The 23,008-nt window shown below is 36.4% G+C and overlaps 1 protein-coding gene across 1 annotated transcript; it reads right to left on the reverse strand.

Annotated features, from left to right (window-relative positions):
• Nucleotides 1-112: 112 nt before the first annotated feature.
• LOC128548752 (extracellular matrix protein A-like) lies at nucleotides 113-20,919 on the reverse strand. The gene is made up of 5 exons (XM_053524161.1): nucleotides 20,805-20,919; nucleotides 20,152-20,305; nucleotides 14,135-14,251; nucleotides 10,129-10,192; nucleotides 113-1,513 (listed from the first exon to the last, which is right to left on the reverse strand). The coding sequence occupies exons 1-5, from the start codon at nucleotides 20,917-20,919 to the stop codon at nucleotides 113-115; spliced, it is 1,851 nt and encodes a 616-aa protein (XP_053380136.1).
• Nucleotides 20,920-23,008: the final 2,089 nt, after the last annotated feature.

Raw genomic sequence — 23,008 nt, forward strand, 5'->3', positions numbered from 1 at the left:
TGCGATTATGAACCCTCACCTCTAACGTTGTGATGTAATAAATCTACAGTGTGCCCAATTTCAAGGGTCAAATGAACCCCTTTTAGTTGAGAAAATGTAATACTTAAAATGTTTAAAAGAAAGAAATACCTTCTGTATCCTCAATGATGACTTTATAAGCTGCATCTGTTTCCTTTATTGCGGAAGCAACGTTGTCAAACGGGGCTGTATCATCAGAACATTTGTTGATGTTAAGACTGTCCAAAGGGTCCGCCGGAGTAGCGCTGTCTGTGTCCATAGAACATTCGTTGATGTTAGGACTATCCAAAGGGTCTGCAGGAGTAGCTCTGTACAGCTGAACTGTGTCCACAGAACATTCGTTGATGTTATGACTGTCCAAAGGGTCTGCAGGAGTAGCGCTGTACAGCTGGACTGTATCCACAGAATATTTGTTGAGGTTACGACTATCCAAAGGGTCTGCAGGAGTAGCGCTATCTGTGTCCATAGAACATTCGCTGATGTTAGGACTGTCCAAAGGGTCCGCAGGAGTAGCGCTGTCAAGCTGGACTGTGTCCACAGAACATTCGTTGATGTTACGACTATCCAAAGGGTCTGCAAGAGTAGTGCTGTCAAGCTGGACTGTGTCCACAGAACATTCATTGATGTTATGACTATCCAAAGGGTCTGCAGGAGAATTTCTGTCAAGATGAACTGTGTCCACAGAACATTTGTTGATGTTATGACTGTCCAAAGGGTCTGCAAGAGTAGAGCTCCCAAGCTGGACTGTGTCCACAGAACATTCGTTGATGTTATGACTGTCCAAAGGGTCTGCAGGAGTAGCGCTGTACAGCTGGACTGTATCCACAGAATATTTGTTGAGGTTACGACTATCCAAAGGGTCTGCAGGAGTAGCGCTATCTGTGTCCATAGAACATTCGCTGATGTTAGGACTGTCCAAAGGGTCCGCAGGAGTAGTGCTGTCAAGCTGGACTGTGTCCACAGAACATTCGTTGATGTTACGACTATCCAAAGGGTCTGCAGGAGTATTTCTGTCAAGATGAACTGTATCCACAGAACATTCTTTGATGTTATGACTGTCCAAAGGGTCTGCAAGAGTAGAGCTCCCAAGCTGGACTGTGTCCACAGAACATTCGTTGATGTTAAGACTGTCCAAAGGGTCTGCAGGAGTAGTGCTGTCAAGCTGGACTGTGTCCACAGAACATTCGTTGATGTTACGACTGTCCAAAGGGTCTGCAGGAGTAGCGCTGTACAGCTGGACTGTATCCACAGAACATTTGAGGTTACGACTATCCAAAGGGTCTGCAGGAGTAGCGCTGTCAAGCTGGACTGTGTCCACAGAACATTCGTTGATGTTACGACTGTCCAAAGGGTCCACAGGAGTAGTGCTGTACAGCTGGACTGTATCCACAGAACATTTGTTGAGGTTACGACTATCCAAAGGGTCTGCAGGAGTAGTTCTGTCAAGCTGGACTGTGTCCACAGAACATTTACAAATAATAGTTGTCTCTTTAGCCTGAAAAATACATACGTTTTGTGTATTATATTGTCAAATAAGCGCTACTATCAAGACCTTTGAAATAAAACTTAAAGGAAAGTGCAGTAAATCAAGTCAAGTTATAGCCGTAACTGTAATAGGTATTATTTAGAGGTTAGTTAATACATGACAGAGCCTGGCCGGGGGTGATAATCAGCCCAGAAAATGAATAATGGCCCGAGGGCTTTAGCCCCAGGGCCATTATGAATTTCGGGCCGATTATCAACTCCAGACCAGGTTCTTGCGTGTCTTAACGTCTTTAATACATATGATTTGTTGCACTACTCAAGTGTGTGGGGGGTGGGGTTGGGGAGGGGGTAGAATTACAACTCCTGTCGTTACATTTCAATAGCTAAATAGTTTTGAATACTTTTGTCGCAAAATTTGTGCTTAATCATAGCCGGAAGCAATTAAGCAATTTGGGGTCATAAGTGAGTGTACTACAGTAAACTTATTCTTGCACATTTAGAAAATATAGATCTAGATTTGCAGATTTTCTTGTAGGTCAGAAGCTAAGTAAATTCATAACGTATGATAGATCTACTATCTATCAAACCCGTCAATGGTTCTAAAAATGTGTAACAACACATAATTTGAGCCAGTTCATAAAAGAAAAACTGCAATTTTATTAACAATAGCTAGAGTCTAGATATCTAGCTCTATGTTTATGAAAAGCAGTCATAACATTTTCACTGAGAAGAAACTCGCAACTTGTCGAAATTGGTGTGAATCATGCTGTTTTACAACGCATACTCAAACACTGTTGAAATTCGGAACTCTGGCTCCAAAGCAAATATATGCATGTCCTGTTTTATTACTAATTTTAAGCAAAGCATAGTACTTAGATCTAACAGATCTGCAATAAATAACGGTTTAACGTGTAGACCTGTGACAGACCATTATGACGTCTATGATGACGTTTTATGTAGTTACTGGTTTCACGCGCACATGTTCACCGGGCGGATTATGATTATGAGTTTTTAGCCCGGGCCGATAAGTAATAATCAGTGCGTGAAAGCAATAACCTACTGAAAACGCATTAATTTTTGTTACTATATATAGTAACATATATATTAATTGTAAAAAATTGCGTTGATTGCACTCTTGTTAGATGACTCACATCATAATAGTATCAACTAAAGCTATGCAGGGACAGTTTACAATCAAAATATGAATGACTATCTATTTTTAATATCATTTTCACTTCATATAATTATAGAGATGCAATTGATTCATCTCCTTTTTTTCACTGCATACACAGGATTTATTTAGTTTCAGTAGCCTACCAAACTTGAATTATCATGTACCTAGTATTAAAAGGAAATCATCTGTATATGGTATTACCATATTGTCGCCAGAGAATCATAATGTTCTATGTGTATTTTTCTTGTTTTCGAGAAAATCAAGCTTGAAGTTTCAGGTGTTTATAACTTTTTTGTTTGTTGGGCCTTTTATTTTTGATCTTTCGGATTACGGAACCGCCGCTCAAAAAAACGTGTTTTCAGAAAAAAATAAAATTGAAAAAACGCGATTTTTTTATTTCCTCCGCTATGACATGAAAGCTTGCAGAAGAAAAAATGCATCGCGTATTCCAAAAAGAAAAAAAAGTCTCGTTCTTCGAATATCCGTCACGTCGAACGAGTCAAATCAACATTAGGAATTCCTATAATTCTATTTTTAAACTTCATATCTTATGCATGATGTAAACGTCCAATTAAAATTTCCGATATATACCGCGCCCAATCAACATGCTTGTTACACAATTTACGAAACGTTTAAAAATGGCTGCGCCCAGGCTGTATTATTTCCAAAGTTTTGAAGTAATTTTAATGAAAATGCAAGAACATTCAAAGTTGCGACGTAGTGCTTTCCTGAAAAAATGGCCAATTGTCGGTGATATGCAGTCTGTATTTAGTATACAACTACGTTTATGGTAACTGTCGTTCCAATAGCGCAATGCTTATTACGGTGATTATATGCACCGCTTATTACGCGAACTTGAAAGCATTTTTTCCCGAAAAATATCATTTAAATACACAATGAAGACAGTACTTTTGTTTGGTGATATAAACTGGTACAGGGGACATTAAAACTGCATAAGTCCCGGTAAGCAAACGTTTAGCCTGTACAGCTTTTTGGCGTCCAGTAACCTATTTTGTTTATAAGTTATGAATTACGTATTTTTAATGAAATTATTGTACGTTATATATTAACATCAGATTAATGTTGATTATAGATGTAATTACTGTCTTTTCCAATGTAGCTGTGCAGTAGATGTGGCAAGACAAATATTGACTGACTAACAGAATTTTCAAAGATCATTGCAAAGATGAACTGTTGTGTTACATTAGGCCTATTCATAAAATAAATTAACAAATACCAAGAAAACCATATGAGGAAAGGCAAGGCTTCCAGTTAACAGACATAGGCTAGGTGTCTGTTTACCAGATGGCTAGACACTTCCTATTCCTAACACTTAAAAAAAAAATTGCTTGTTAGGCACAGTGCAGTGTATGCTGTACCCCTAAGTTTCAGACTGGGTCCATAAACAGGCAAGATGCTTGAAAGCTGCTGAGTGTAAAATCAGTTATCCATGGTGACAGTGTTGTTCTAAATGTGGGGAATATTAGATTCTTCCATTCTGTTGTTTTAACAGAAGGTATTAATTTCAGTCAGTGTTTAACATATGACTTCTATGTCTCTAATCATTTAGTTTGTGAGAATATAAGCAGTTTTTATGTATAGTACAGTCCTTTCAAGAAAAATGTTACAGCTACCTGCCCAGCTGTATATTAATGTAATTTCACAGAAATACCAAGACAAAATATTTTCTCAAGCTGCTATGACAAGCCCCAAGGCTCATTTTTAATCAAATATAACCAAGGTCACAGGTATATTTGCAGGAAAAAGCATCAAAAGTGGGAAAGAAGATTATAACATGCAGCCTGTGTGATGTTATGTAGAATTTACCCATATTCCTTTCAAAGGTTCGTTTCCTACGGAAAAAAAAAATTCTGATTCTGTTTTTTAATTTTATTTTTTTTCCCTCCTCCTACGACCATGTGTCATCCTGGCGGTTCGTAAACCAAAAAATAAAAAAATAATGGCCTTGGTAAAGTTTAACAGAAATTGGCATGTGTTTTATTTATGCAGTTCTAAGACAGCTGTGAAATATTATAAAAAATCGTTGATTCAAATACTGCACTAGAAATCTGTCTAGTGCAGATAGAACATTTTGTTAAATGTAATCACCATTCCACTCAGAACAAAATGTTCTGGCGCTACTGAGTATGGACATTTTCCGTTCCTCCTATGAGCAAATTCAATGAAACCGAGGTTGCAGTTCACTGTCCGACTGGTCTCTCCAAGAGCTTTTGAAACACTGAAGTTTTACATCAAAAGGAATTATTTTTGTCCAAACACGTTCTCATCCAAATTATTACAGCACTCACTCAAACATGCCATTCCTAGAGCAGAACAATTGGACAAGTATGTACGAGCCTGGAATTAACAAGAGCTGTCACAGGAGACAGCACGCTTGACTATTTCAATGCTGGATAGTGAAACTGGGAACATTTAAGGAAGCTGGAGCTGTCACTGGAGTGTTTATCTAAAGACTCCAATTTGGATGAAGCTGGAGTCTGTGTCAAAAGCATTAATGAGAGATTAAGTGCATCAAACCTTGAATAAATAAAAAGGGGGATAATTCATGAAATACTTGTGCATGAGTTATGGTCCCTGTGTCATAATTTGTAAGTGATGATGTTTTACAACTATTTTAAGTGTGAATAAAATCCTCTCAGTAATAACAGAGATATAGTGAAAATGCATCAAAATTGAACTTAAATTCTAATTAAAAAGGGGCTTAATTCATGAAATGTTGCCAGAGTTATGGACCTTGTGTCATATGATGTGGGTAATAATACGGAACAAGGTCCATTCAGTAACAAGTGAGATAGAGTAAAAGTGCACCAAAACTTTAACCTGAAATTCTAAGTTAAAAGTGGGGATGATACACAAAATATTGAAACAAAAGTTATGGCCCTTGTGTAATATGATGTGAGTGATGATGTGGAACAATTACTTTAAGGTATTAGGCCCCTAATAGTAATGTTTAAAAAATGGCAGTTGCTTGGTATATTCTTACAGTTGACCATACTTCGCACTTTGTTGCACACTTTTACCGTGCCGTTTTTTATAAATTTTGTGTAACTTATGGTATTTCCTCAAGCTCAAGTAGAGACATATTTCAAGGACTTGAAGGTGGCAGCCTGTATCCAAAATGTTTGCAGAGATTTCATTATACAGTTATTTTTTATGAAAGAATCATTAAAGGTCCATTACTAAGGGAAAGTGAGTTGGCAATTTTTTTCATAGCCAGTGCATAGACTTCTGCAAGACACTAAATAATGAAGATTGGCAGGTCAAAATTTGCAGAAGGTCTTTGGAACTCAAAGAAATGTATGTGTATTATGTTGAAATTTCAATGAATCGACAGAATGACCCCCCAGGTCTTTTTAACTTTCTTCATACTTCATAGAAAAATAATTGTACATATACTGCGATTTATTTCGAATTTCTACATACCAACTTTCATTTTCCAATAAAATGAAATAGTTTCTGTGCTTTTTAAAAGAAATTAAAATGTTCACTTTCCTTCGTATTGGACCTTTAAACTATTGGTAAACAATTATAAAACTAAAAAATAAGTGTCAGTAACATTTTTTCTAGGGTGCCTCAAGTAAACGGATTTAATGAGACAGAACTCTATCTCCAACATTGAAAAATTAAGGTCGAATCCTACGGGTCTGTTTTCAATTTTGCTCACTTCATTTAAAAATAACCTTGGGGCAGAAGTAAAACTTAACTAAATTTCTTCCACAATATGTAATCTAAAGAATGAAGGCAAAATAGAGAACTTTTACCACACGTAACTCAGTATTTTTAAAGATGTCTAACTCTATATAGACCCTTCTATTTCAGAAGTCAGGGCCCTCTCTACATTTTGGGGGATTGGGGCCGGGGCCCTTGGAGGGGGGAATTTCGCGTCATTTTCAAGGGAGGGGGGAATTCATTCTGGAGATATGACATCTGATCATAACCCCTTAAATTAAGGTCAATTGAGTATTACAGATATCAAACTAATGTGAATATATAAGAAGTATTGTACAGAACATATTAATCTATTGAAAACAGGCAACTTTTATTTTCTTTTATTAAATCAGTTAGGTGACATCCAATCGAGGTTCACATGTCGTCATTAACGGAAGCACAAGCAGTATCCACGGACATTGTCTCAGCAGCAGCCAGAGCAGGGCTTCCCTTCATCGTATCTACCTGATTGTGCTTGTCTGGCCCTGATGAAACAGCGGTGTCCGTGACAGTAGTTTGTTTTTTGAGAGCATGCTGCTTAAAAAGCAAATCTGTTTTTGCGCATTTCGCCCCAGTTGCATCCGTGATCATTTTACTGTATGATGTGGATTATGCAACATTTTTTTTCAAAGGGAAGTAACTTTGCATACACGCATCCGGGGAACTGAAAAACGAGCGTATTATACGGATCAGTAAAACCAGGTGTTCCACTAGACCTGAAAACCCAGGAGTCCCGGGACCCTTGGGTCCAAATTTTGAAGGGTCCTTTTTCAAAATACAGGAGTCCTGCCCCAACACATCGATACAATTGACTATATTTTCTTATAAAGTAATACTAGGTAATTAATAGCTACTACAACCAAGAACATGTTACAGCATAATAACAATTTCTGTTTCAGGTCATATAATCTCATATTGTATATAAATTTTTATCAAAATTCATTTTAATTTGATGAGGTTTTTCTTCAATATTTTTGTTTGTTAGCAGAAAAGTGCTAAAACACTGTAAAAATGTATCCAAAAACGTACTATCCGGATACTGGTACACTTTTGGAATGTCGTCTGAAATGTTGTTTTTTGCCAGTTACTTGGTCCACTAAGGTAAACCAGAGATAGTTCCTCAAATAATGATGCTACTTTTCATTAAAAATTGCATTGAAAGTCAAGTTTTTTTTTTAGTGAATTTTGGAAAAATTGCATATGTCATCGGGTGTAATTAGAATCGTGAATGGACATTCTAAACTTATTTTTACTTTCCAAATTCATTTAAATTTGTGGATTTTCTCGTTGAAGTTAAGGTACAATCATTAAACAATGATCTAATTTAAAGTTTGCATGAAGAAATCTTGCAGGACACTTTTCACATGCTCGGTATTCAGCTGGTCGCTTAATTACGATAATTTAATAATTGGCGCCTTTTTGACAGTATGCAGGCTCAATACGTGTAACGCTTTATCAATTAATGTTAACACTTCATTGATTCTCATTACCTATGTGCACTTGCCGTGACGTAACTTGCTGATAAAGAAAAATCAGCGTGGCATGTCCACAGGATAAAGGGCGGGAATTTAGCAGAAGATCAAATGCAGGAGAGCATGACCGCGAGTGTTTATTTTGAATACACGTGTTTATCGTGGACATAGTTTTACTTTAGGAAATGACTGATAAGAGGAAGGATTATCAAAGGAAAATGTCTCCGGGTCCCGAGTGACGCACAGGCAATTATCATGCCGGGTCCTTTGAGCGTCTTTTGAAAATCTCCCGGACCCGGGCTCCTAAGACTATGGGGTATCGATTTTTTTCTTGATTTTTTTTTTTTTCGAGTGGGAATTTTTCTGTACTTGGGGGGAAAAAAACATACTATTTCGAGGGGGGAATGGGGCCGAATTTCGGCCCCAAAAATTGGCAAACGAGGGCCCTGGAAGTAAATTCACTTTGAACAGCAAGACATTGCTTATCAAATAAATATTTTCCATTTTTGTAGAATAAATCAGTAACAAGTCGTGAAAGAAGTAAAAACTTAATAGAAAAAAAAGAAAAATAAGGGAAAAAAAAAGTAGGTTTATGGCAGAAATTGAATACTCTTCGCAGAGTAGATACTCTAATATGGGCCTAATACCTTAAGTTTGAACCAAATCCTCTCTGTAATAATAGAGATATAGTGAAAATGCATCACAATTAACCTTAAATTCTAAGTAAAAGGGGGCATAATTCATGAAAAGATGGTGAAAGAGTTATAAACCTTGTGTCATATTATGTGACTGATGATGTGAAACAACTATTATTAGTCTTAATCAAATCAACTTAGTAATAATTAAAGTAGAGTGAAAGTGCATCAAAACTTGAACCAGAAATTCTAAGTAAAAAGGGGGCATAGTTAATGAAATATTGGTGCAAGCATTATGAAACTTGTGCCATATGATGTGGGTGATGTTGAGGAATACTATTTAAAGTTTAAGACATATCTATCAAGACGGGAAAGTGCATCAAAACTTTAACCAACCTGTGGATGCATCGGACACCAATGCCGGGTTGAGGAAAGCTCTCCATACTTTGTATAGTCTAGCTAAAAGTGATTACTTTTATCTAGACTTCTGTTATGTGGACACTTGAGCATTTATTTGCAAATTTACTTGTTGACTGCTAAATCCTCATCCATTTCATATAATGTCATGTGACCTGACAGGAGCAATCCATTAGTTTTAGCAATCCATTGGTTTTATATAATATCACGTGACTTGATAGGAGCAATCCATTGGTTATATAATATCATGTGACTTGATAGGAGCAATCCATTGGTTATATATTATCACGTGACTTGATAGGAGCAATCCATTGGTTATATAAAATCACGTGACTTGATAGGAGCAATCCATTGGTTATATAATATCACGTGACTTGATGGCAGCAATCCATTGGTTATATAATATCACGTGACTTGATAGGAGCAATCCATTGGTTATATAATATCACGTGACTTGATAGCAGCAATTCATTGGTTATATATCATGTGACTTGATAGCAGCAATCTATTTGTTACCATGCAGATAGAACATTTTGTTTCACAGGAAAACATGAAAATTGCAGTTAGAACAAAAAGGCTCTGTTGATACTTAAAAAATAGAAATGCTCCCGAAAAAGGACATGGTCACTGTAACCTAGATCTCACCGAGATCTTTCCAATGGTATATAATATTTATTTTGGCCAAAATGAGAGATAGAACATTAGGGTTCTTGGGCGACATTAACTTATTTCTAATGATGAAATAAATTATTACTTTTACGAAAGGCAACATTTAGTGAAAGTATAAACCACATGTCTCTCTTTGTAATTATAAACACTCTCTAAGAATTAATCACTTTATTTAGTCATGCTGTCTGCATGCAATTCCTTTGAACTGGAATAATTTAATTCTGTGTAATTTTTAAAGCTTTTTAGACCATGGACTGAACAGTTGTGCCAAGTTGTTTTAAAATCCTTCAATGCATTAGAGAACTACAGTCCAGATACAAATGGGTGCATATATATATATATATATATATTTATTTATATATACAGGGCTGATTCTTTTAAACTATTTGACCTTGACCTTTGAGATAGAGACGGGGTTCTTTCACGCAGCATGCTGTCTTCATATGCCACAAAAAATATGAATTTAGTCTTATTGTCCGGAAACAAGATTTGAAGGTTACTTGAGCTAAAGCATCAACATGCAAATTACCTTTTCCCATGGGAGATTCTTTATGCCATAATTGTACAAAATCTCTTCTCCTTCATCAATGTCTCTGTAATGGAAAAGATAACAAGATAAATACTGGCTGTCAACAGATTATTACTACCAAATCCATTTGCTCAATCTGAGGACAATAACGGTTCTGTGCATAAAAATAACAATGATCACAACTTTAAAGCAACTACATGCATGCTTCTGGACTTCACAAGAGATATAACAAAACCAAAACTATGTCAATGACTAATAATAAACTTTAAAATAATTTCCAGACCTTTGCGATATAGATAATGCCAGTAAAAATAACAGCTATGTACAAGTTGAATGTTTGAAGGAAGCAGCGTGATAGGTCTTGCATTTTTGGTACAGGTCACTGTTACTAATTTAGATTTCCTTCAAAGCATGACTTCAATAAAACAGAAACCTTTTGTGTCATGTGAAAACTTGCATGATTTTTACTTTGCTTACACTCTGTCAGCCTCATTGTATTTCAAATTTTGTTGCTGAGGTCAATCCATAATAAACAAGGTGTCACTGTCACAAGTGAAAGCCTGCCAGAATTTGGTGGAGAGAGAGGTAATATTTAGATGATTGAAGTCTAGTTACACTGGGGTTTCAGACAAATGAAACACACCCCGTCCACCTGCCATGGGTGTTCCCATAAACAGTCTAAACACGGGCATGTTCAAAAAGCAAAGTAGGTCAGGAAGTCATGATCAAGGTCATTCAAGGCCAAGTTCATTTATTCAGGGCTTTTTTCCCCTATAAATCTACCTCCCGTAAAAGGAGGTAATCCAAATGCAAAAAAGTATGGTTTTTTCCCAAAGTTGAATTTAAAATTCCCAAATGATTATACCTTTTAGGGTTTTTGCTGTTTGAAGATAGTTTTGCTAATTTATATGTATATTTAGGTAAATTATAATACTGCTGAACAATTACTGAAATGCAATTCATTAATTTTTTACACAAAAACACATTCATGCAGATTTTGGTAATTTGAATATTGTCCCAATTAAGACAATTTCCGAGAGCATTTTCCCAATTCCACTGGTGTCGGTGGCATTCCCAAATTGATGAAAAAACAAGAGGACCATGATGGTCCTGAATTGCTCAACTCTTCCCACATGACCCAGTTTTGAGTATGACGTCGTTTTTTCTATTATTTGACATAGTGACCTAGTTTTTGAGCTCATGTGACCCAGTTTTGAACTTGACCTAGATATTATAAAGATAAAAATTCTGACCAATTTTCATGAAGATCCATTGAAAAATATGGTCTCTAGAGAGGTCACAAGGTTTTTCTATTATTTGACCTATTGACCTAGTTTTCGAAGGTACATGACCCTGTTTTGAAATTTACCTAGATATCATCAAGGTGAACATTCTCACTAATTTTCATGAAGATCTCATGAAAAATATGGCCTCTAGAGAGGTCACAAGGTATTTCTATTTTTATACCTACTGGCCTAGTTTTTGATGGCACATGACCCTGTTTCCAACTTGACCTAGATATCACCAAGATGAACATTCAGACCAACTTTCATACAGATCCCATGAAAAATATGACCTTTAGAGAGGTCACAAGGTTTTTCTATTATTTGACATACTGACCTAGTTTTTGAAGGCACGTGACCCATATTCAAACCTGATCTAGATATCATCAAGATGAACATTAAGACCAACTTTCATACAGATCCCATGAAAAATATGGCCTCTAGAGAGGTCACAAGGTTTTTCTATTATTTGACCTACTGACCTAGTTTTTGAAGGCACGTGATCCACTTTCGAACTTGACCTAGATATCATCAAGGTGAACATTCTGACCAATTTTCATGAAGATCTCATGAAATATATGGCCTCTAGAGAGGTCACAAGGTTTTCCTATTTTTAGACCTACTGACCTAGTTTTTGACCGCACGTAACCCAGTTTCGAACTTGACCTAGATATCATCAAGATGAACATTCAGACCAACTTTCATACAGATCCCATGAAAAATATGGCCTTTAGAGAGGTCACAAGGTTTTTCTATTATTTGACCTACTGACCTAGTTTTTGAAGGCATGTGACCCAGTTTCAAACTTGACCTAGATATCATCAAGATGAATGTTCTGGCCAATTTTCATGAAGATCTTGTGAAATATATGGCCTCTAGAGAGGTCACAAGGTTTTTCTATTTTTAGGCCTACTGACCTAGTTTTTTATGGCACTTAACCCAGTTTCGAATTTGACGTAGATATCATCAAGGTGAACATTCTGACCAATTTTCATGAAGATCCATTGAAAAATATGGCCTCTAGAGAGGTCACAAGGTTTTTCTATTTTTAGACCTACTGACCTAGTTTTTGATGGCACGTGACCCAGTTTCGAACTTGAACTAGATATCATCAAGATGAACATTCTGACCAACTTTCATGAAGATCCCACAAAAAATGTGACCTCTAGAGTGGTCACAAGCAAAAGTTTACGGACGCACGCAGGCACGGACGACGGACACCGCGCAATCACAAAAGCTCACCTTGTCACTTTGTGACAGGTGAGCTAAAAAGGCCTGTTATTTATCTCCAAAAACAAGTTTCATTAAGGTATCTTTACAAATTAGAAAGTAGGTCAAAAGGTCATGACAAAGGTCATCCAAGGTCACCACTGAATTTGATTTGCAAAACTACACACATGGTCCAAGTTTCAATAATTTATCTTCAAAAATAGAAAGTAGTTCAAAAGGTTATAACCTTGACCTACTGAACCCAAAATCAATAGAGGTCATGTCTTCATAGAGACCAATAACCTTGTGAAATATGAAGCCTCTGAGCTGAATGGTTCTCAACATACTGAGCCAAAGATTTTCCCTATTTATGCCTATGTGAGGAAAGAAACCCCTTAGGGTGTGGCCAATACTGACCCTGGGGGCATTTTATGAACAAACTCCTCCTGGAATGTACATTTTAAACCTGCAGCCATAACATTTAGTAATTTTCAATATTAGACAGAGGACAGGGAAAAATTTTGATGAAGGGGCTGGGTGGAATTTGCCGGTTATCGAACTTGGCCGAGATATTGTGCCCATTAATAATTATTTTAAGTTTGGTAACAATTGCTTGAGAACTATTTGAGTTAGAGAAAAGTAAAAATATAAGAACAAGAGGGCCATGATGACCCAATATTGCTTAAAAATTTCTTCTTAATAAATACAGGCTCTGCAAATTTTCTTTTTTCTTTTTTTTTTTCATTTTGTTTCCGTAATGTCCTCAAGTTTTGTTTCTCAAGGAAACTATGAATCATTTACTTGTCTAGCATGTTGTGAAGAATTAATCAACTCCTTCATAATAACTACACCTCTGGTGCCACCTACATTACTTATATAATCTTTGATACACTTCCAGGAATTAAATTATTTTCAGTCAAATTGATGTTTGATCACTGAATTTAAGCGTGTCACTAATCACGATTTTCACATTTGTTCTCGAAAAATAATCAGAATTTCACAGGGCTTCTTAAAAATTGACACAAAAATGACCGAAAGCCTAAAATTACTGTTTAAAAATTCAAGCATAGCTACCTATATAGGCCCATCAACAACAAAAACATCGGTATTTTCAAAAAAGGAAATTGAAATGACATCCATGTCCGCCATTTTGAATCATGAATTACTTCCCTTAGCAAAATTGGGTAATTCCTGGTATTTTCCCATACCTTTACCGTTTTCTCGCCAAATTCCCGGTATTTTCACGGCCGGGTGTCAATTTTTGAAATTCACAGACTTTTCCCATTTTCCCGGTAGCGTGGCAACCCTGATTTGAGTTAGAGAGCGTACACTGCCCTGGCCACTGCCCGCCACAGTGGTGTTCACATAATATGTCCCGTCTAAAGACGAGCGTATAAAAACTGATTCCAAACAATTTCATAGTATCTGAAGAAAGAACTGGTGCCTTATCAATCCCAAGATAAAATAACTGGTTGACAAAGGCAATCATTTTGAACAAAAACAAAGCTTATTACCTTAAAGCATACAAAACTAGATGTCTTTCAGCACTCCTCATAACACTATTGATTTCCTTTTTCGTCCCATGGTTGACCAATCTCCCGAGACGATTGCTTTCCTCTGTTGCATCAACACTGGAAAATATTATGAATGAGTTAAGTTTGTATGGATGCCAAACTTTCACAAATGTGTGACAATTAATTCATGCTAATAGTTTCCAACGAATCTGGAACCAACAACAATGGGACTCTAGTTTCGTTGAATCTAGAAAGTGGTTGCTGAGAAATATTGCATATAGAAATTGTACAACAATATGCTATATATGAGCACTGTTGTTTTTTTTTCACAGATTTTGGAACCGCGGCCCCAGTCCCAATTAAACTGAATGTTTTTTCCAATTGAGAAGAAAAATTCTCAAACTCCATGCTGAAAAAAAAATCATCAAAAATGGTTGAAAAATGATAATGGCAATTTTTGTGCTCCAATGCTGGTGTACAAACCTGGCTTTTAGGCATCAATAATGGTTACCAGTGGGCTTGTTCTGAATTGAATATTGTTATTTTAAGTGATAGATTATTCCCAATTGGATACAAAATAATACGATTTTCCCAACTGGAAGTCCAAAAGCCACGAAAAAAAAACACTGGAGCATTATCAAAGTTCTTTAACTGCAAGAACAAGCTGATTAAATTATTGAAGATTCGCATAAAGTTTTATTGAATGACAACTGGAGCTTGCCTAGAAAAGGTACTACTGTATGCTACAATATGTGCATCTACTCTTGTTAGTGAAGCTTCCCATAATTTCAATTGAATACAAGCCAACAGTTCCTGAGAAATAGCTAAGACATAAATAGTCCTATATCACACTATACAGTAATTTGAAGGGTCATAACTCTGTGAAAAATTATCAAACCAGAATATGCCTATAACATGCACATCTCTTGTTAGTGAAGCTTCAATTAGAGTGTCAATACATTCTAATTGGTGGTTGCTGAGAAAAAAAGCCTGGACATGTCACAAGGTAAAAATGTGCACTTTTTAGTATTTCAGGGGCAATAACTTTGGAAACAAGGTTCAGAGGTCGCGAAAGCCGTTGGACATTTCCAGTAAATTTTGATCCAGTCCGGCCTGATATATCAAGTTCACAAGACCGAGTGTCCGATAAAAATTGCAGCTCAATATGATAAAATAAGAAGAAAGTCCTGGACAATTTTGTGAAAGTTTTACTTTCATTATTAAATTGTAACATGGAATCCCGAGAAAATGACGTCACAACAATTCTAAGAACACGCGTTAACACTGGATGCTTACTAATCGTGGATGATTCTCGATTTTAATATGTACGCCGGAACCAGATGGGAATTTTCAGAAAATTCTGAGGTCATCTTTCTCTTTATATGTCAACAGCAACATGACTCGATGCAAACAACATATTGTCCGTAAGTATTGACCTGGCACTCATTAATCTTCGCCAATATTTTCGGGCGTTTTCGTTATTTCACGTGATATTCGTGTCCTGAAAAATCTAGATTTATCAAAATAATCAATTTAGAGAACCAACGGCACAGTGGTGTAGTGGTAGGCTCTCCGACTTGAAAACACGTTACCATGGGTTCGAATTCTTTTCTAACCATTTTTAAAATATAATTCCTTGTGTTTGTATTTGTATCTATGATTATATATTTTTTATGAAACATTGCATTTTGTATCGCTAACAATAGTTCTTTGAATTGTCCGTTGAATGAATGAATGCTTGTCCGGTCCTGAAGATTTTAAACGACATTTTGTAGAACGGTTTTATGTACGTAGAAGAATGGTAATCGATAGTAGAGCATTTCGTTGATAAAACATAAGTGTGACAAGTTTCCGTCTTTTACAGATAAAATCATAAAAAAACAAACAATTTGGTCAGACAGAGGACTCAAACACTCAACCCTGAGATTAGTGGCAAAACGCTTTGTTCGCACAGCTATATCTGCACATGATACGTGATGGTATATAATTGGCTTTTCAATAGCTATATCATTGTTTGGGTTCGTACACCGAAAATTAATTTACGGAAACATACGGAATATTCATGAGTGCCAGGTCAATACTTACGGACAATACTTGTGGGGGAAAAGACAGCGATGATATAGCAAAAGAATATAAGTAAAATCTGTAAAATGATCCTTTGGAAGCAAAGAATGCAACCAAGAAGAATAACAGCAGACTCGTTTTGATAGAGTCTGTTTGCGAGAGGTAATGGAATGTGCAACATCTCTCATGCCCCCTAGCAACGGCTTAAGCGGGACTCTAAATCTATTACACATATATATGTTGAATGGACTCCATGGTACAAAAGGACCAGAAAATATAACAACACTGAATCAAGTACAGGGAGACTTTTTACAGCCTGAAAACTTAATGTCTGAAATCTGTTTCAATCTAACACATGTATACATGTGGAAATAAACTAAAAGGATGTAGATTCTAATTTGTGAAATGCTATATAGACTACATATAAATACCAGTTTTAAAGATCAGACATCAAATTTATTTAAAAGAATTTGGTCTGGTAAAATATTATCTGGTCCTGTAAAAAAATCATGTTTACCAGACTGATTGTACTGTCAATATTCAGGGTCTTTCGTGAACACTGAAGGCTTGAAGCCAGATTCAAAATAAAAGATGTACAAGTTCATATCATGATAAAGACTAATGCAAGGTTCCATCGGTTTATATCAAATATCTTTTGAGCTAGGAGCATGACAAGGTAAAACAAAATGTGCATTGTTGTCTATTTCAGGAGCCATAGCTCTAAAAATAAGGGGGGGGGGGGGGGGGGGGGAACCACCAGAACTAGAATGTGTAGCACAGGGTGTCAGGGCTAGACACTAACTTTTTTCCAGTTTCCAGCTTTTGAAAACTGATGGTCCGACAGAATTTCAGGTGGTCCTACCTAGATGTGGATGTTTTTTTTTTAAGTTAACGCAACCAGTAACATATGAGACCCCCTCTTCTTTCATGGAGTACTTGTTACAAACACTGCAAAACATGTGATTTTTATATTATTATTTTGATAAACATCTGCCATTTAATTATTAAAAATAATTTTGAAAATCAAATTTAAAATAAAGATGTCAATAAAGATGATTTTTTCAGCAATTCATATTTTAAGTGGGTGGGGTTTGGTGCCTCTTCTCGAAAAATGCTTCAAAATAAGAGCTTTTTTTGCAACAGTTGTCATTTTTTCTTAAATACAGACTTTTTATTGACTTTTCATTAAGATTGCACTAGAAAATCTCGTTAAAAATGTCCGAAAATCACGGCCGTGAAAACGGGTGACAAATATGAAAAACAAAAGTAACATTAAATTCTTGATAAAATACGTGTTATAAATTTCTTTTTTTTTTCTTTATACCTATTGAATACTTATAATTTCTGCTTATTAAAAGCATTTTTATTTGTTTTTGCCCAAACAAAGCCTCGGTAATGATAATAAATTAAATAAAATGCTATAGATCGTAACGGCCGATCGGCTTATATAAACGTGTCAAGCACATAAAATAAATGAAATTCGTTATCCAATTTGTTGTTCAGTAATAATCGGCAAGACAACAATACAGCAGAAGCTGTATACTGCTAATTAACAAGTTGTACAAACACGATAATAGGCTGCTTTTTGCATTGTTTATCAATTAACTTTTAACTTTTTGATCAATAAACACTTTTGATAATGACGGGCACTAAATACAAACCGGGAGATGGCAACGTGTCAGTCGGCGCGTGGCGTAATTGACATATGTCAGTAGCTAATTAATATACGACGCTCCGCCTACTGCCATACTTCCGCTTATGGCGGCAAACAATATTTAAATTCACCGGGATTTTGATTGGTACAGGGGCAGAACTTTCGAACTCGAGACGAATCAAAGAAAATTTCCGCGGGTCACGCCGACGCATGGGGCATTTTCTGTGCAAGTCAGATACGAGTTTTTCTCGATTTTCGCGGGTCAAAATCTGGAACCTCGGCTCTACCGAACGCTGGATACTGTACTGATACCTCAATAGTTCGTAAATGATACTTCAAGCAGATAGATAAGTTATCGTGTTCCGTTCCCGGGTTTTAGTACCAGCGTTACATCCGGGCATTCCAAATTTCAAGAAAATATACACGGGGAAAACCAAATTCTATTTTTAAACTGCAGTACCGTGAACAATTCAATGTTTATTAATTTATTTTAAAAATGACTTGCTTGTAATTTTCGGTGGTCCGTCGGAACACACAGGTTCGAGAAGTTAGTCGTCCTCCCTGAAAATCACTGGTCTCGGACCAGCGGACCAGCGTTAGTGTCGAGCCCTGGGTGTGCCCCCAATGGTAAATTTATCACACATAAGGGGCAGTAATTCAAATGTTTGCGGTCTTAAGGGGGTATAGACTCAACAAACATTTTATATAAAGGATTAATTTAGGCAATATACTTTTTGAGCTATGAGCATCTCAAACAAAAAATTCACTGTTCTATTTCAACAGCCTCTGTAATTAGTGACTAAATCTGCCAAGTTTGCGAGGTCACACCATAATAAAGACTCATGCAAGGTTTCATGAATTGACATCAAATTCTTTTGCGCTAGGTAAGTCATTAAGTTTAAATGTGCATTTGCGACTATTTCAGGGGCTACAATTTTGGATATGGGGGCAGACTAAAAATAGAAGGTGTGCAAGTTCATATCATGATGAATACTAAGGCATGGTTTCATCAATCCATATCCAATTTTTTTTAGGTAGACTCATCACAAGGTGAAAATATTCATTTTTCACTATTTCAGGGGTCATAACTCTAGAAAGAGGGAACAGAGCCCGACGATAAATAGGAGGTGCACAAGTTCACATCATGATAAAGATTAGTTAAAGGTTTCATCAATTTATATCAAAACCTTTTTGAGCAAGGGGTGTCACAAGGTGAAAATCAATCTGACGTAAAGTACTTATCTTCTAAACGAAGATCTGAGAACGACCTATTCACATTCGTCTTCTGTATATTTTGGATTTCCATTATTGCTATTTTTATGTTATCCAATCAGACGACTTGTTCGGTTGTCAAAGGATAAGAAAAATATGCGGTTATTCCAGGACTTGAACCCGGAACCCCTCGCTTACAAAGCAAGTGGCCTACCGACTGAGCTAACCGGCTATCTGATACATTACGACATAAGAACTGTAAATATCAAAAGTCAATGCTACATGTAGATTTGCAAGATGTTGTAAGCTGGGCTCTGATTGGCTAGCGAAAGAGCCATCAGAACGAGGCAATGAATAGGTCGTTTTCAGATCCTATGCGTAGCGTAATATAGGAGATGTACTTTAGTCAGATTGGGTGGAAATGTGCATTTTCACTATTTCAGGGATCATAACTCTTTAAATAGGAGGCACAGCCAAACAAAAAACAGGTGGTGCACAAGTTCATTTCATGATTAAGACTTATGCAAGGTTTCATCAATTTATATCAAACACTTTTTAGTTAGGGGCGTCACAAGGTGAAAATGCACATTTTTTACTATTTCTGGGGCCATTACTCTGCAAATAAGGTGCAGAGTCAGACGAAAATTAGGAGGTGCGCAACTTCACATCATGATAAAGACTCATGCAAGGTTTTATCATTTTATATCAAATACTGTTTGAGCTAAGAGTGTCAAAAGGTGAAAATGTGCATTCTTTACTATTTCAAGGGACCATTACTCTGAAAATAGGGGATAAAGCCAGACCAAAAATAGGAGGTGTGCAAGTTCTCATCATGATAAAGACTCATACTTGGTTTCAACAATTTATAAATATCAAATACTTTTTTAGCTAGGGGCGTCGTAAACTTTGGAGGGGCAGGCTGACAAGAGTAAATTATCTATATTATGACTTTCACAAATTGATCCTTTGAAAATGCTGATTTTTTTGTTCTTATCAAATTCAGTCCACTGGTTTAAAGGGAAATGCATTAAGAGACTATGGGGGTCAGGTCGTAGTAACAGCAGAACTACAAATTTATCAAATTTACCATAATTCTTTCCCCTTCCAAGAGTAGAAAAATCTAAATCCACTGCTTCCTCTTTCTTCTCTGACTTCTCCTTCTTCTCCACTTATCTGCTCACCACAATAATGGAGCAGAAAGTCTCCTTTTGATCTACTGATGGTTGTTATAATGCCTCTGCCTATGAAATAAGTTGAGTGTTTTATTGCTTGGTTATGCAGTCAAATTAAAAATATATATACAAAATTAACCTGGGCTGTTTTTGCTGGAGTGCATTTTCATTGAGGAAAATTGTTTTCATGAAAAATCATGATATATTTCACAGAGTGAGCACCAGAAGTGGTATTTTAATGAGGTATACTGCCATGTTAGAGAGGGTCAGGCTCTATTAACCCATTATTCCATGGATACCCATTTAATCACATGTGCGACCAATGAATTTAAAAGTGGACAGTGCAGATCCTGATCAGACTGCACATGTGATTAACATGTATCCATGGAGTAATGGGTTAAGATACATTATATTATTAAAATTAATCATTCATTTTCATTGTTTTGGGTTTAATAGCCATTATCCTCAAATATATCCTAGATTAGAAAATTTGTATTGATCAGGGCAATAGTTTACACAGACAATAAACACATTCATATTTATACAAGCATGTAGGCAGCATTACTACCTTTGTTCTGGAACTGTTTTACTCTGAAGCCTGGTGGGTCTTTATCCATCCCTATCCAGTCCAATGCCTCTTCCTGGGGCTTCTTTCTTGCGTAACTACTTCTTGTCCTCCGCATCCTAAATAAAGAAGTATACTTTGTAATAGGATTTGACGGTAATGGCACAGTAAAATCTGCCCTTTAAAATAAATACAAGGAATTAGTGATATAGAGTACAGCTGTAAAGAAATTTTCAAAAGCATTATCTCCTGATTACTCTCTTAGGTGGCCTGATGGTCTAGTGGTAATGTGCTTGATTGTCAATCCAGAGGTACGGGGTTCGAATCCCAGTCAAGGCACTGTAAATTTCTGCGATGCTCTCGAGAGTCTCCCACCTAACTAGAAGCCTGCAATTATGGTTCTTCCAAGGAAAGACGGCTTCGCGTGTATCGGTGTTATCCACCGGGCACATTAAAGAACCAGATTGTCTATTTGAAAAGAGCTAGGCTAAGTTAGCCGGACAAGCCTGTATCTAAAAAGAGATTTCTCTCTCTCTGTTCTGGGAGCTTTGTCTCACTCTGTCCCTCAGTTCAGATCGCTCAGTGTCTACTCTAGTAGAGGATAAATTTGGCGCCCAGAGTGGCTGCATTTGTGCTATGTAAAGCGCCTTCCAACTTGTTTAAATGAAAAGAGTGAGCACTATAAATCTGGTATAATATAGTATGAAATAAGGCAATGGGCATTTGACGTCATAATGACGTTGATAAGACGTCGGATACGGATGTCGATTCGACATTGTGTTTTGGTTGAAAATGTTTTTTAGACATCGTAACCCAGACATTAAAACGTCGACACCTGACGTCGATTCAACGTCCGGTTTCCAAAGTGTAAACAACCTATTTTTCATAATGGTTTTCTTCTAGAAGCTATAATTAAAAGTCAATATCGAAGTTTTCTAAATCAAGACTTTTATGTGAAACTTCCTTTGATTCCAATTTCTCTAGTGAAAACTTTGTTGGATTTAGGAAGTATATTTGTTGACTCGTTTCTCATTGTTTACAACTGGAAATGAATATAGCACGTCGGTTTTTGGCGCTTTAAGTAAAAAAAAAATTTTTTTATATAAGTTTCTGTGAATCATTTAAGTTTAATTCATGATAAAAAGGAGTTTAAAAAATATCTAATTTAAAAAAGATGAAAAAAGTACAATGTTTACTTCAGAAAAATACTTTATCAAGGGAGGTAAACTAGTGAATGCAGTTCTTGGAGAAATCGCGATGCATCTTTTATCCATTTCCGATTAATTTATTAATTTAGAAAATGACTGAACTTTGTTGCAAAACGTTGACCAGGTCCACTTGCAACAATTACAATTTTGACCAAAATTCAACGTCGATACAATGTCGAAACCTGACGTCGTACCGATATTGAACTTTCGACGTCTAGAAGACGTTGTATTTTGGTTGTCGACGTCGCGACCTAATAACAACTCAGAACCGACGTCTTTCAACGTCGCATGCCCTCTGGGCTTCATTGGGAAGTGATCTGACTTCAACTCATCCTGTGAGATATTTAATGACAGCACAGAAGGAGGCATCACCGCGATTTTAAATCAGGGTGTCCGCCCGAAATTGATCACCGCGGAGAGAGTTCAGTCACCAATCACCGTGACCAACCGCAGAGTAGCGTGTCTGTTTAGAGTGTCCAGGAACACCACAAATCACCTCGATTCACGGTGTCCATTTCCCATTTCATGTCACTATTATTTTTAATGTATATACAATGTACATGCAGATATACTACTCTGTCTTCTACGAACGTACGTGTATTTTCTGTAGACAGTATCGTCTATTTCAAGATCTATAATATATTTAACACTTATGCCAAAACATCCAGACTTATCCGTTCCAGTATCATAAAACAAATATTTTAGTGCAACATGATAAGGCCTAAAAAAAAAAATTCTTTGTTTCCGGTAACATGCTAAAAAAAATTAGGGTAGGTAGGTCGGAATTTTTTTTTATTAAGGGAGACTTTTCGGAAATTATTTTTTTGTCAAAAAATGATTACAAATAAAGGGAGTTATGCCTTTAGAGCATCAGTAAGTTGATTTCTAACATCACTGGCCATGTTTAAAGCATAAAAAGTGCAGTTCTGCATCTTTTTGTTAAAAAGTTGAAAAAAATATTCTCCAAGATCATAAAAACATTTAGGGTCGGGTAGGGCT

Source organism: Mercenaria mercenaria, chromosome 15 (assembly GCF_021730395.1).
Source record: "Mercenaria mercenaria strain notata chromosome 15, MADL_Memer_1, whole genome shotgun sequence".
In the NCBI taxonomy this organism is placed as follows: domain Eukaryota; kingdom Metazoa; phylum Mollusca; class Bivalvia; order Venerida; family Veneridae; genus Mercenaria; species Mercenaria mercenaria.